Below are 13,167 nucleotides of genomic sequence, written 5' to 3'. Positions count from 1 at the left end.
AGCTGTTCGGATGTTGCGCTGGCTGGTGTTGGTTTCTGGATTGATGGGGGGAGAACGGACCTCTTGAACGTTGAGTCTTTGTGTGCAAACTCCGGGCCTCTTGCTTCAGCTGAAGCCTTCATCGGGAGCTTCTTGCAGGTTCCTCGGAAGGCTTCTCTCTAAGTACTTCATATGTTTTGATGCCACTGTAAACATTTAGGTACTGTTTCATACCCTGTTTTGTCCTCTTAACCTGAAATCCTAAGACTTCCCTGTTTTACTAGTTTTTGTAACGATTCTTTAAAAGAACCTTCGTAGATGATCTGTAGGCCATTCAGGAAATAGAAAAGGTATGAGAACAATTTAAAGCAATTATAATCCATACTTTTTTTTCCCCTTTGTACCCACACGTTAGGGCTCCGTGGAAAAACCAGACAGCAGTCTAGGGCTTGAGGGCACTGGTAACCTACCGCAGAGAGACATCATGTTACAGAGGGGACCGGAAAGTGGACATGCCTCACTTCCGCCTCCCAGCTCTTGCAGAACACATCCAGGCAGCTGGGCCTAATTTGCTGCACCCCAAGCCACAAGGGAGTCTGGGGAATAGGGGTCTGGCTTCCCAACAGCTGCGGGAGAGGCCACAGGAAGAGGGGGGTGGAGTGAAGAGCATGGGAGCCCATCCACTGGGTACCTTTCCTATCGTCTGGATTTTTATAAAGAATATTTTGTAATCACGCACAGTTCTCCATGTGGAGACTGTTGGTCTGCCGCTTGCTAGTCTTTCCCCCCCGCGCGTGTGTGTATAAGAACGCATAGAGGGTACACACGATGTCTGGAACAAAATGGGAGTATACTGTACACACCTGTTTGGTCACTTTTTTTTTTAACTGAACATTACATTGTTTTTTTCCCGTGTCATTTAATAATCTGTCCAAAGCGTGATCTTGAGCAGCTGTGTGTCTGGGTGGCCTTGGTCACCATCTGTCACAGTAGCCGTGGCAGCAAGAGGGTTGCCCCGGAGTGACTTAGGAGGACTGGATGCAGGAAGGAAGAGGGTCCCCTTGAGGGACCCCACCTGCCTAGCCTGCCCTGCGTCACCTGGAGTCTCAGGTGAAGCCTGTGGCTCTTGGTCCCTCACTGACCCCACGTGCCTGGTCTTCTCTAGGGCAGGAACATCATCGTGTTCTACGGCTCCCAGACGGGGACGGCGGAAGAGTTTGCCAACCGCTTGTCCAAGGACGCCCACCGCTACGGGATGCGGGGCATGGCTGCAGACCCCGAGGAGTATGACTTGGTGAGCACTCCCCGCACCTTGGCCCTTCCAGTAGCATTGACGAAGACGTCCGGAGCATGGAGACACGTAAGGGGCTGAGCCAGCGGAAGGAGTGTGCAGGTGTGAGCTCCCGGCGCCGTGCACGTCCAGCCTCCCCTGCCCCGCACGCCCTAGGCTTCCCCGGGCTGGCCGGTGCAGGGAGAGGGGACTCAGGCACCTAGTGGATGAACGGGTCTCAGTAGTCCAGGGAGGAAGTGTTTCCCGTTTCTCCCTTGCGCCCGCAAACCGCAGTGGCAGGGGAGGCAGGCCGGGCAGCCCGGGGGGGGGGGGGGCACCGCACCGAGCCCTGCCGCTGGGCTGTGAAATGAGGCTGTATTAGCTCATGTATTAACTGGAACAGGAACAGGGCCGGAGGGAAGGGCCCAGGGAGCCTGAGAATTGGGGATTAAGGCCCCCTGTTGGGAGCTGCAGGATGCCTCTGTCTCCTATCAGCTCCCCTCAGGTCACCGCAGGCCTGTCTGCCAGACTTAGTGCTCACGTCCTGCTTTCCGCTAACCCCAGTCTCTCTTGGAGGTGGGGTGCAGGGCAGGCTCGCCTTGCTCATTGGCCTCCTGGCAGTGGCTGTTTGTCCTTCCCTGAGCATGGCAATGGAAACTTCCAGCCATCTGCTTGCCTGTTTATGGGGCGGGGAGGTAGGAGAGCTAATGCCAGCCAGGCCCCTGGCCCCAGGGAGGGGAAGAGGCTGGCCAGGAACAGGTGGTCCTGGGAGAAGTCCGGAGTTGCTCTCCTGCGCGGATGGGGTCCTTGTGGGTCATGGCCCAGACCTGACCTGCACGCGGCCCAGCGTCCTTCAGTCTCAGGGACCAGCACAGCCACCCCTCTGGCTGCAGATCTCTGTGTTAGGTTGGTCAACGGTTGGTTAGAAATTTGCAAGAGCCCAGCTCCGCTGTGCCCCTGGGACTTTGCAGGACGAGGAGGCTCTCCCCCAGGGGCCCAGGTTCTGAGTGCCAGCTGGGGGCTCAGCACCCAGGCCCTCACCCGTGTTCATCTGTGCCTGCTGTTCCCTCCCCTCGGGAAATGCACCCCCCTCCACTCCAAACTGCAGATGTCTAACTGCCCCACGCACCGGTTCAGATGCCAGCCCCCTCCGTGTAGCCCTCCCTGACTGCTCAGTGCCCCATCCTGAAGGAATCCCCGGCCGACCCGGAGCCTGTGGGATGTCCCTGGCTGGCAGTTGCCCCGGGCAGGGCCTGGGCCCGCCTCTCTGCATCCCATCAGGCACAGACCTGACGTGGCTCAGTCGGGATTGCTGGGCCCGGGCCCCGCTCTTGTGTCCCCAGGCCGACCTGGGCAGCCTGCCAGACATCGAGAACTCCCTGGCCGTGTTCTGCATGGCCACCTATGGTGAGGGGGACCCCACAGACAACGCCCAGGACTTCTACGACTGGCTCCAGGAGACTGACTTGGACCTCACTGGAGTCAAGTATGCGGTGAGTCACCCCATATTCCCTGCAGTGGCTTTCCCTGCCTGTGGTGCCTCTCCCGGGCCTCTGGAACCCCATGTCCAAGGGGAAAGCCTCCCTCCTGTTCCCACCTCGCTCTGATCGGCCAGGGTGCTTCAAGCTGGGGGGCCTGGCAGGGAGGCCGGTGGGGAGGCTGCTCCGGGGACAGCCTTCTCTTCTGGCCTGGGCCCCGTGCTGAAAGCGTCTCCTCCCCTGTCCCCAGCCCCACTTTGCTCCCCGGGGGCAAGGGCTGCGGGAGACAACAGGTGGGAAGGGTGGAGCAGGCTGGCCCCGATTTGGCTGCACCAGGAGCGCCGGGTAGGGACGGTGAGTTGCCCCTGCTGCTCACCCAAGGGTGAGGCTTAGAGGCTGCAGGTCACCAAAACCCAGCTACTTCCGGGGGCCAAGGTGGCCCACCTCACCATGCCAGGCATCTGGCAGCCGTGGAGGCCCGAGCGTGCGTGCGGCGTGGCCGGCTCTGGGGAAACCCACCCCTGACCCTGACCAGGCCTCAGACCCGCCCCTCTGTCTGCACAGGTGTTTGGTCTTGGGAACAAGACCTATGAGCACTTCAATGCCATGGGCAAGTACGTGGACAAGCGGCTGGAGCAGCTCGGCGCCCAGCGGATCTTTGAGCTGGGGATGGGCGATGACGATGGGAAGTGAGTGCCCCGCCCCGCCGCCCGACCCGGAGCCCACTGGGGTTAGGGCCCACTGTGGCACACGAGGGGAGGGGAGGGGAGGGGAGGGGAGTGCAAAGCCACATGTCAACGAGCCTCCTGCCAGGCACACCCCGGCGCAAGGGAAGGCGGTCCCCACCCCCCCACCTGCACCCCCTTCTTTGCCTTGCCCCCTCCTCTCGGCTGGCCCGGCCCCGGGATTTGCACAGACCCTCCAAATGCTGCCCGGCGCCGTGGGTTACATCCCCGAGCGGCCCTCGGGCTCCCTGGGGCCGGGCTCATCCCCTCGTGTCGCCAGCCTGGAGGAGGACTTCCTGACATGGCGTGAGCAGTTCTGGCCGGCCGTGTGCGAGCACTTCGGGGTGGAAGCCACTGGAGAGGAGTGCAGGTGAGTGTGTGCCCGTGGGCTGGGCAGGGAGTGAGGGCCCCCCAAGGGTGGGAGAGCTGGCCTGCGGGAAGCCGGTAGAAGCCGAGTCCCAGAGTGCGAGGGGCCCGGATCCGGGCACGTGGGCCCTGCCTGGCAGTGCTGGGCAGTAGGGGGCTTTCCTTATCTTCTCACGGAATGGCCTCAAAGCTGGCGGCTCCCCAGGCCGCTCCAGCCCTCCTCCGCGTCCGCTCCCTCTCCTTCCCACCACCTCTGGACCCTCCCCGTGGCAGCGTGGCAGGCATGGTCTCAGGCCCTGTCCCTGAGGCAGCCTCCCTCCTCTCGGGCCCCTCCCCGCCTCACCCTGTCTCCCCTTTCCAGCATTCGCCAGTATGGGCTGGTGGTCCACCCAGACATAGACCCGGCCAAGGTGTACGTGGGAGAGATGGGCCGTCTGAAGAGCTACGAGAACCAGAAACCGTGAGTAGAGGGCGCGCGGGGGGGCCCGGGGCCCTGGGTCCACTGCCACTGGGCAGCCAGCAGTCCTGTGTCCCCTCCTTATCTCCACCCTCGTCACGGAGCGGGCAGGGGTGGGGGCGCCCATGATTTCCTCCCCACCGTACAGGAGGGCATAAGGCCCAGAGCAGAGAGGCGGAGGCCGCCCGCCCCGGGCCCTCCCAGTGGTCCCTCAGGCCAGGGCACGGCACCTGGGAGACTGGCACCGGCTCCGTTAGCGCTTCCTTTGACATTGTTGCCCTGTAAAGATCCAGGCCCAGATCCGTGCCTGGACCAGGACAGCCTGAGTCTGGCCGAACTCTGGCAGAAGGGCTCACTTTCCTTAAAACCCGCCTTGGTATTTGGACTTTTTTGTCCAAAAACAGTGTTCCTGTCTCGGGCCCCTGACTCACCTTACTCTTGGGTGCTGCCCAGGAGAAGGTCATCCCCAGAATTTAAGACCAGCGACTGTGCAGAGTAAAACTATCTGCTGGTGCACGGTCCAGGGCATGTGGGGTGAAGGAGCTCTGCTCCACAGTCACTGGGGGGCCTGGGCACCCTCGGTCTTGGGGAGCCATCTTCAAGGGGGCCTGGTCCCCCTGCGCACTCCGCCCACAAACAGGTAGCATGTGGAGGGTCTCCCCGGGTTTTAGGGGCCAGCCTCTGTTTCCTTGTTTGCAAATAGGGAACTGATAACCTAGCTCTGCCCACTTTGGGGGGTTGTTGGGGGCCCTGCCTTGGATCAGGCTGGGAGAACCTTTCACATAATTGGAGAGCCTCCTTGGGGCCCTTGGAGGCCGGCTCTAAGGTTCCCTGTGTTCCGTGAAACCCGAGGGGTCCCCTGGGGGCAGGGAGATTCAGACTGAAGTCCCGGCCAATCACTGCGCTGCCCTCTTCCCCACCCAGCCCCTTCGATGCCAAGAATCCCTTCTTGGCTGCTGTCACCGCCAACCGGAAGCTGAACCAGGGAACGGAGCGCCACTTCATGCACCTGGAATTAGACATCTCAGACTCCAAACTCAGGTGCCGGCAGCCGCCCCCTGCCCCAGCCCACTCAGGGCCTCCGGGCCGCCTTTCCCTGGACCCCTCCTGAGCCTCACGTTCCCCCCGAACCCCCCCCCCCCCCCGTATGGATCTGGGGACCATGTGGCCGCTGCCCCGCCCCCCGTCCCCCCCCCCCTCCCCCCCCCCCCCGGCCAAGGTGCGCGGCCGGCCTCGGGGCGGGGGGGGGGGGGGGGGCCAGCGGCAAGGGGCCTCGGGCGCGCTCTCACCCCTGCCCCGCCCCCGCCAGGTCCACCCCAACTCCGTGCACATCTGTGCGGTGGCCGTGGAGTACAAAACCAAGTCCGGCCGCGTCAACAAAGGTGTGGCCACCAGCTGGCTGCGGGCCAAGGAGCCCGCCGGGGAGAACGGCGGCCGGGCCCTGGTGCCCATGTTCGTGCGCAAGTCCCAGTTCCGCCTGCCCTTCAAGGCCACCACGCCGGTCATCCTGGTGGGTCCCGGCACCGGGGTGGCCCCGTTCATCGGCTTCATCCAGGAGCGGGCCTGGCTGCGGCAGCAGGGTGAGCGCGGGGGCCCGGGGCGGGGGCCCGCGGGGGTGGGGCGTGCCTCTTCCCACCCCCCGCCCAGCACAGCCTCACCCCTGCCCTGCCACCAGGCAAGGAGGTGGGGGAGACGCTGCTCTACTATGGCTGCCGCCGCTCGGACGAAGACTACCTGTACCGTGAGGAGCTGGCCGGGCTCCACCAGGACGGCTCCCTCACCCAGCTCAACGTGGCTTTCTCCCGGGAGCAGCCCCACAAGGTGAGGCCTCCGGCCCGGGGTGCTGGGACTCGGGGCTGGGGCCGGGGGGGGGCCCTCCTCACAGTGCCCCCCGCCCCCAGGTCTACGTGCAGCACTTACTGAGGAGGGACAAGGAGCACCTGTGGCAGCTGATCCACGAGGGCGGGGCCCACATCTACGTCTGTGGGTGAGCGAGGGCAGGGCAGGGGGGAGGGGCGAGGGCAGAGCAGGGGGGAGGGGCGAGGGCAGAGCAGGGGGGAGGGGCGAGGCCCACCCGCCCGCGGGGGGGGGCCCCCCCACCCAGCACCCCCTCCTTCCTGCCCCAGGGACGCTCGGAACATGGCGAGGGACGTGCAGAACGCCTTCTACGACATCGTGGCCGACGGGGGGCCCATGGAGCACGCCCAGGCCGTGGACTACATCAAGAAGCTGATGACCAAGGGCCGCTACTCCCTGGACGTGTGGAGCTAGGGGCCGCCCGGCCTGCCCCTGCCCCTCGGGCCCCTGCAGACTTGCTTCCCCATGTAATCACTTCCCTCGCTCCCTGGGTGTCCTGGGTGGTTTCTGCACGGCCTTGCCCCCGGGGAGCAGAGACTGGTCCAGGCCCCAGGCGCACACCGGCCCCGGGTCAAGGGTGTGTATTTTGTAAACACTTCAGGCCCTCGGGGGCCGTACAGAAGGGGCTCTTCTCAGCTGAGCTGGGCCCCAAGCCCCTCCACATTATTTTCAATGACTGTAAATAATTTTAAATAATCTCTGGTCCTTGGAATAAAGTTCTGTTTTCTGTATTTGACTGCTATTTCTTGGGTAGATCCGGGGTCTCCCCCTGGGTCTACTTAACTCAGAGCCCCCAAGAGGCCGTGCAGGGGTGGCGCTGAGGCCCGCGCCTGACCCTTGGGAGAGCACACACCTCAAGCCACCTCTCTGCCACTCTTCCTTTATTCAGGCTGCTGGCCCCCAGCTCCCTGCAGGCCCGGAGCCCAGGCCCAGGCCTCTCCAGCATCGCCTTCGGGGCCCACAGAGCCCACAAAACCCCAGGGAGAACAGAAGGGGCCCTCCCAGATGAGGGGAGCCCCCCCCCTACGCCCTCAAAGGGGACGGAAGCCCCTGCCAAGCTGGGGGGGGGGGGGCATGGCGGGCAGGCCCAGACTCATTCTTTCTTGCTCCCATGCCTTTGACTGTGGAATTTCTGGTGCACAACCCGCAGGGTGGTGAAGAAGTTGCCAAGGAAGAGGAGGAGGAAGGGGAGGCCACACATGAGCACCTGGGGGGAGAGGCGGGGTCAGTCCCGGGCGGGCGCTGGCCTGCGCAGGCGCCTTCCTCCAGGCTCCTTCCTCCCCGGGGCCCCGGGCTCACCTGCCACTCCTTGCACTCGGGGTCCCGGGCCAGGCTGAACAAGGTCAGTGCGTTAAAAAGCTGCCAGAACTGGGGGGGGGGGGGGGATGGAGGGTTTCAAACAGAAGCCGGTCCCCACGAGGGTCCACAGCCAGAACCCGGGGTGCCCGGCCCCCACCCGGTGGGGGGCAGAGACAACTTACATGTCCAAAGAAAAGAAAGGGCAGCAGGAAGGTGAGGCCCCGCCACATCCAGGACTGGAAGCCCTCTGCGGGGGGTGGGGGGGGGGGGGAGACACGGTCTCTCAGCCCCACGTGGTCGGGAAAGGACGGGCCCTCCCCGGCCCCCGTCAGGATTCCCGAGAGAGGAGGCCGGGCCCGGCTCACCCACAGTGAGGTCCATGGTGTGCCTCTCGCCCAAGGCCCGCAGGCGGTACAGACAGCCGCTCTGGTAGTAGTACTGCAGGAACTGCACGAAGCCTGGGGGTGGGGGGCAGCGGAACTGGGCTGCAGCTCACAGTCCTCGGCACCCCCGTCCCCGTGGGGGGGGGCGGCTCCCGAGCAGAGCGGGGTCCCCTGAGACACTCACTCTGGTACATGGAGAAGGACAAGAACTGGTTCCGGAACTTCTGGTACATGAGGCCGTCAGGCCTAAGGCAGAAAGCAGCAGGAAGGGGAGGGAGCTCAGGGACACCCTCTCTCTCTCTGTTCCGCGCTCCCCTGCACCCCCTGCCCCCCACCCCCACCCCCCAGGCCCTGGGAGCCAAGTCTGGCCACTCACCATGTCAACATGACTCCCGACAAGAAGGTGGACACGTAATGATGGAAAACCCACCAGCCTTTGATCCTGTATCGGGAAGCCGCTGTCACTCCTTTCCCCTTGGCCCCATCGGCGCTCGGGGACGGGGAGCCAGACTGCGGTGGGAGGCAGCCAGTACCCCGATCCCGGGCCTGCTCCTCCGGGGCCCATGCCCCCCCCGGCCCCCCCGCCCCGGGAGCCCACCGGGAGCCGTTGTTGATGAGAATGCTCTCCCGGATGGTCAGCGTGCAGTAGTACCAGACCAGCAGGAAGTTGAAGGCGGCGTCCGTCACCCTGCGGAGGGCACAGAGGACGTGGGTGCCGGCGCCCGCACGGAGCGGGGCGCGGCCCCGAGCAGCAGGACACCCACCTGGAGTTGAGGAGGAAGCGGCAGGTGAAGGAGATGAGGATGAGGATGATGGTGAGGTAGAGCTTGAACTTCTCATACTCGTCCTTGTAGGCAAACCTGGGTGGGCACACACTCGTGGCGCAGGCTGGGCTGCCGGCAGGGCCCACCCTCGCCTCGGCCCGGAGGGAGGCTCCCGCTCTGGACGGTGCTTCTGCAGGCGGCTCGGGGCCGGCGCCCTGGGGGGGCTGAGCCCGGGAAGCGGGGGGGGGGGCCCAGAGCGGAGAGGACCCGGGAGGGTGGAGAGCGGGGTTGGGACCCAGCCCACGACAGCGAATTACTTAGCCTGCTTGCTCAGGAGTGTCACGTTGACATTGCCCAGAACCAGGCTCAGGTACAACCTAGGGGAGGGGGACACCAGGTAAGGAGAGGCCCCCAAGGAGAGGAAAGCCAGTGGCACAGAGCCAGGGACGATCCCCCCCCGCCCCCCGCGGCTTCCCACGGCGGCGGCTTAGGCACACCAGCTCCACGGGAAGGAAACAGCAGGGCGCAGCCTTTCTGCCTGCTCCAGGGCAAACCGACATCCCCTCCCTCTCCTCCCCCCTCCTGGGGTCCCCCCTCAGGGCCTCCGGGGCAGCCGGGCTCTCCCACCCCATGGGAGCCGTGCCCGCGGCCCCTATTGCCACTGTGGGCCTTGGGCAGGACTCAACGCCTGTGTGCACGCCCACCCCGTCACCTACCCTCACCCCCAGGTTCCCACTACCTCCGAGAACCTTCGGCCCTGAGTCCACCGCAGCACCCCACACCATGGCCGCACCAGGGCCCCCCTCCCAGCCAGGAAGGGCTCCCTCAAAAACTGCTCGCACTCTGACCCCGAGTGCCCAGCCTCCCAAGCCGGTTTCACTGGGCGGACCCTGACCCTCACTGAGGCTTCCAGGCCCCCCGACCCCAGTTCTCCTTTCCCAGGCCAGCTGAGTCCCCAGGCCCCCCTTCCACGTCAGCCCCTTGTCAACCCCACCGCCCCCAGCCTCTTGCCACCGTCACTCCCACCGACGGAGCCTGTCCGGCCCTTCTCTGCCAGACGAACCCCAAGAGGTGACCAAGTCCCACGTGTGCAGGACGCAGCACACCCACACACGAGCTCTTGCTCATGCTCGGGCCGTTGGGCACAGGCTCAGAGTGGTTAAGGGACTTGCCCCAGGCCGCAAAGACACGCTGGGGTGCAGTGGGCACTTGCACCGGGCCTCCTCTCAGCATCGCCACCGGCTCCCTACGCCATCCCTGCAGAGGCCCTGTCAAACCCTCCTTCCCGGCTGACATCTCACATCTCCGGGGAGGCCCCCCCCCCCCCGCACACGCTCTCAACACCCTCCCATCGCAAGAGAGAAGGGCCCACGCCCCGCCCTTCCCACCTCCCCAACGGTTTCCCTTTGCTGGGTCTGTGCTCCAAGGGCCCGGGCTCTCGGCAGGGAGATGTGCTCCAGTCTTCCCTGGGTACCAAGTAACACAGACCCGTGAGCACAAGCCTCCTCCCGCCCCCACCCCGAGTTCCACTCGCTGGTTTCGCCTTCTGCTCCCAGCCAAGCTTTGAAGAGCTGCCTACACTCGCCTGTCCCCCCATTAGCAACCTCCACCTCCACTAACCTGCAGAGCGCTTCCCTCCCTGACTCCAGGAGACACTGCCCCTTCTGTATGGCTCCTGACCACCCCCATCACCAGGCTGTCTGATCTGAGGCTATCAGCTGCTCCTTCCCGCCGTCGCCCTCTGGGACATGCTCCTTTCCAGCCATCTTGCTGTCCCAGGCCTCCCCTGGATGATTTTTACTCACCCTAGGGTTGCGCCCTGGCCCCTGCCATTCCCCTCAGTGACCATGGCTGGCCTAAGGGTCGCTCTGCCCAGCCTACTTAGGGCCCGATGCCAGCTCCGAAGCCTGGCTTGGCCTCTGGTCTCATCACCACCCCCCACCCTGAGCTCTGGCCACACACGCCGTTTCCACCCTCCTGTGCCTGCCAGGCTCCCTCCTTGAGCCTCTACGCTTTCCCTGACCTCCAAGCTGGGCGAGGCACCCTCACTGTGCTCCTTCATTCCCTGTCCTTCCATCACAAAACACCCATCTCCGTCAGCTGTCACCGTCACTTGAGCTGCCCCGCCAGCTTGACTGCTCAGCCCACAGTGGGTCCAGGCACCATCTGCTGGCCAAGTGACCAAGCAGAGGAGACCACGCTTTCAGGCCACTCTCCTGGGGCATCTGGGAACTGAGCTTGGGGGAGGGAGGGTCTCACCCATTCTTCTTGGGCAAATAGGCCTCCATATCGAAGAAGAGGCCCTGGCGCTCCTTGATCTGGTTCTCCAGCTCCTGGGCGGCCTCCTTGGCCCCCGACTGAAGGGAGGGTTTGCATCTGTAGGTGGGCCCACGGAAGCCAGAGTCAGAGCAGCACACCCCCACCCAGTAGCACACCTGACACCTGCGGGGCAGGAGGTGAACATGGCCCAGCAGGGGGAGAAGCCATGCCCTGGGACACTCAAGGGTCAGTGCCTGCTCTCCCCCCACCCCAGATCTGACCCCCAGCCCTAGGCCAGGGGGTATTGGAGGCTTGGGGGAATCAAGGCCAGTGGCGGGGGGGGGGGGGTTCCTAACTTCTTCAGGACAAGAGCCAGCTCCTGGAGCCGCTTCTTCTGCCGAGTGATGGCGCTGGTACAACTGTTCTGCAGCTTGGTCAGCTCCTCCAGCTTCAGGCGGTATAGCCGGTGGGTCTCCTGGGGCAGTGGGCGGGGGACCAGAGTGAGCCGGAGCCTGCTGAGCAGAAGGTGGGGCAAAGACTCCCCCCAGGCTCTTTGGGAGGGTCTGAGCAGGAAAGGAGGCAGCCAGCCGAGGGACCCCCTGAGGTTGCCGTCCCCCCCAGGCAGGCCAGGAGATGGGGCTCCCCCTGCAAGCCCAGAAACAGCACCCCTGTCCCAGAAGCAGACTAGGTCCCAGAGGCTTTGTTTCATCTCAGCCCACCTACTAGCTGGCCCCGCCCAGATCTGTGCCACCCTGAGTTCGGATTCCAGGCGCGAGGGTCTACCTTCTGGACCAGTCAGGTGCCTTCAGGCAGCCAGTCTGGTTCTCTGTGATCCTCCTGCCTACCCAGCCTACTAGTGCAGAGGGAACTGGGGTTGTCCAAGCAGCCTGCCGCTCTGGCCCTCCCAGCATCTGCCTCCCAGGTTAAAGGTCATCAGGCTTCAGCCCTTAGAATTCCTGCCATTAAGACCAGTCCTTTTACCCCTCCCCCAGCACCTTTGGCCCAAAGCCTCCCAGAGCACTTTGCCCTGGTGGGTGAGTTTCCAGAAGAGCAGCCTGGAGACAACAAGGGGCAGTGTGAGGAAGGTCAGGCAGGGGTGGCCAGGCTGGGAAAGGTCTGCCCTGCTCAGGACTGGCAGGGGCACGAGTGGCAGCAGCGTTAGCCTGGCCAGGGGGGCAGCAAGGCTTCCGTGCAGGCAGGAAGGGGCTGGAACCAGTCCAGGAGAGACAAAGGCATGACCGAATACACAGCTAGCCCAGGCTCTACCCTTTCCAGGTTTTGTTTCTCATGCCTTAAAGGGGCCACCACACCCCTTCAAAACCCAACATGGGCCACATCTGTCTGTCCCTACCAACCACTTTCTCCTGATGGACACCAGCAGCCTTCTCCCCTGCTGGCCTCCCCACAGAACGGCACAATGGTCCACACAAGCCAGATCCCCACGAATCCTCCCATGGCTCGCCAGTGGTATCAGAAAGGTTCCAAGCCCGTCCGGGCCCATGACGTCCCTGCAGGGTCTGGCCCACCCGCTTCTCCCCTCCCTCTCCTTCCCCAGCCACATAACCCTGCCTTCGTGGGCGCTGTCCTCCAGCCTGGATGGGGGCCCCGCCCCCATCCAGGCACTTCACCTAAACACCACTTCCCCTGGCTGGGCCGGGCAGCTCCCCCACCGGGCCGCTCCCCTCGCCGCGCTCAGCCCAGACCCCCTGAGCTGCCCTAGAGCCACGCCGGCGCCCACAGCATGTTTGCTGAGTGACTGACCCAAGGTTGGGCCCGTCCGGCTTTGACTCAGGGGGCCACTCTCCTAGGAGAGGACGGGGTAGGGGTCGGGGCCTGAAGGAGCCCCCCCCCCGCCCCCCCCGCAGAAGGCCCCAGGTCCGCCAGGCTCAGTGGGTTTCCGCCAGGGTCGCAGCGGCCGCGCGGGCGATGGGGGCTGCCGCCGGACACTCATCTGAGGCCGAGGGGAGGGTCCAGCCAGGACCACCAGGACCCGGGGCCTCGCCACCCTCCGGAGCGACGCCGGGGTCCCCGACCCTTGACCCGGACCCCCCCACTGCTGACCCACGGCTGCCCGACCCTTGACCTCGAGCCAGAGAAACGTGGCTCAGGGCCAATGGGTGCCCGCACTGGCACTCACCTGGATGCTCTGGAAGTCCTGCTGCAGCTCCTCCCAGTCCCGCAGGCAGTCCCCCAGCGGGCCCGGAGCCAGGGGATGCATGGCTGCCGGGGCCACGCGCCGGACAAGCCGAGTCAAGGACCCCGCCGCAACCCCGGCCCTCCCGAGGCGCCTCCGCCGCCTCCGCCGCCGCCCCCGTCCGCTTCCGGGCTCG

At 64.8% G+C, this 13,167-nt stretch overlaps 2 protein-coding genes across 2 annotated transcripts in view; one reads left to right on the top strand and one right to left on the bottom strand.

Annotated features, from left to right (window-relative positions):
• The window catches only part of POR (cytochrome p450 oxidoreductase), a 25,985-nt gene extending 19,122 nt beyond the window's left edge, over positions 1-6,863 (top strand). The window contains exons 3-12 of the mRNA XM_073884191.1: positions 1,145-1,273; positions 2,593-2,742; positions 3,292-3,416; positions 3,733-3,822; positions 4,180-4,278; positions 5,200-5,383; positions 5,495-5,855; positions 5,951-6,096; positions 6,177-6,262; positions 6,402-6,863. Coding sequence (XP_073740292.1) covers positions 1,145-1,273; positions 2,593-2,742; positions 3,292-3,416; positions 3,733-3,822; positions 4,180-4,278; positions 5,200-5,383; positions 5,495-5,855; positions 5,951-6,096; positions 6,177-6,262; positions 6,402-6,546 — 1,515 coding nt within the window. The 3' untranslated portion in view covers positions 6,547-6,863. The remainder of the gene's footprint in view (positions 1-1,144; positions 1,274-2,592; positions 2,743-3,291; positions 3,417-3,732; positions 3,823-4,179; positions 4,279-5,199; positions 5,384-5,494; positions 5,856-5,950; positions 6,097-6,176; positions 6,263-6,401) is intronic.
• TMEM120A (transmembrane protein 120A) lies at positions 6,845-13,167 on the bottom strand. The gene is made up of 12 exons (XM_025864466.2): positions 12,975-13,167; positions 11,194-11,312; positions 10,838-10,954; positions 8,896-8,955; positions 8,579-8,674; positions 8,413-8,502; positions 8,191-8,256; positions 7,999-8,060; positions 7,797-7,889; positions 7,614-7,678; positions 7,432-7,500; positions 6,845-7,339 (listed from the first exon to the last, which is right to left on the bottom strand). The coding sequence occupies exons 1-12, from the start codon at positions 13,053-13,055 to the stop codon at positions 7,226-7,228; spliced, it is 1,032 nt and encodes a 343-aa protein (XP_025720251.1). The 5' UTR covers positions 13,056-13,167; the 3' UTR covers positions 6,845-7,225.

This window comes from Callorhinus ursinus, unplaced genomic scaffold (genome assembly GCF_003265705.2).
Source record: "Callorhinus ursinus isolate GAN/ISIS: 27379988/994484 unplaced genomic scaffold, GSC_fseal_2.0 scaffold55, whole genome shotgun sequence".
Taxonomy (NCBI): Eukaryota; Metazoa; Chordata; class Mammalia; order Carnivora; family Otariidae; genus Callorhinus; species Callorhinus ursinus.
This window is presented reverse-complemented; position numbering and strand designations above follow the sequence as displayed.

Bases quoted from the DNA above. Each gene is read 5' to 3' on its own strand.
- TMEM120A (XM_025864466.2), bottom strand. From the start codon at position 13,055: ATGCATCCCCTGGCTCCGGGCCCGCTGGGGGACTGCCTGCGGGACTGG. The intron at 7,501-7,613 runs GTAAGTTGTCTC...CCCCCCCCCCAG, and splicing joins CCTTTCTTTTCTTTGGACAT to TTCTGGCAGCTTTTTAACGC. The intron at 7,340-7,431 runs GTGAGCCCGGGG...CTCTCCCCCCAG, and splicing joins CCGAGTGCAAGGAGTGGCAG to GTGCTCATGTGTGGCCTCCC.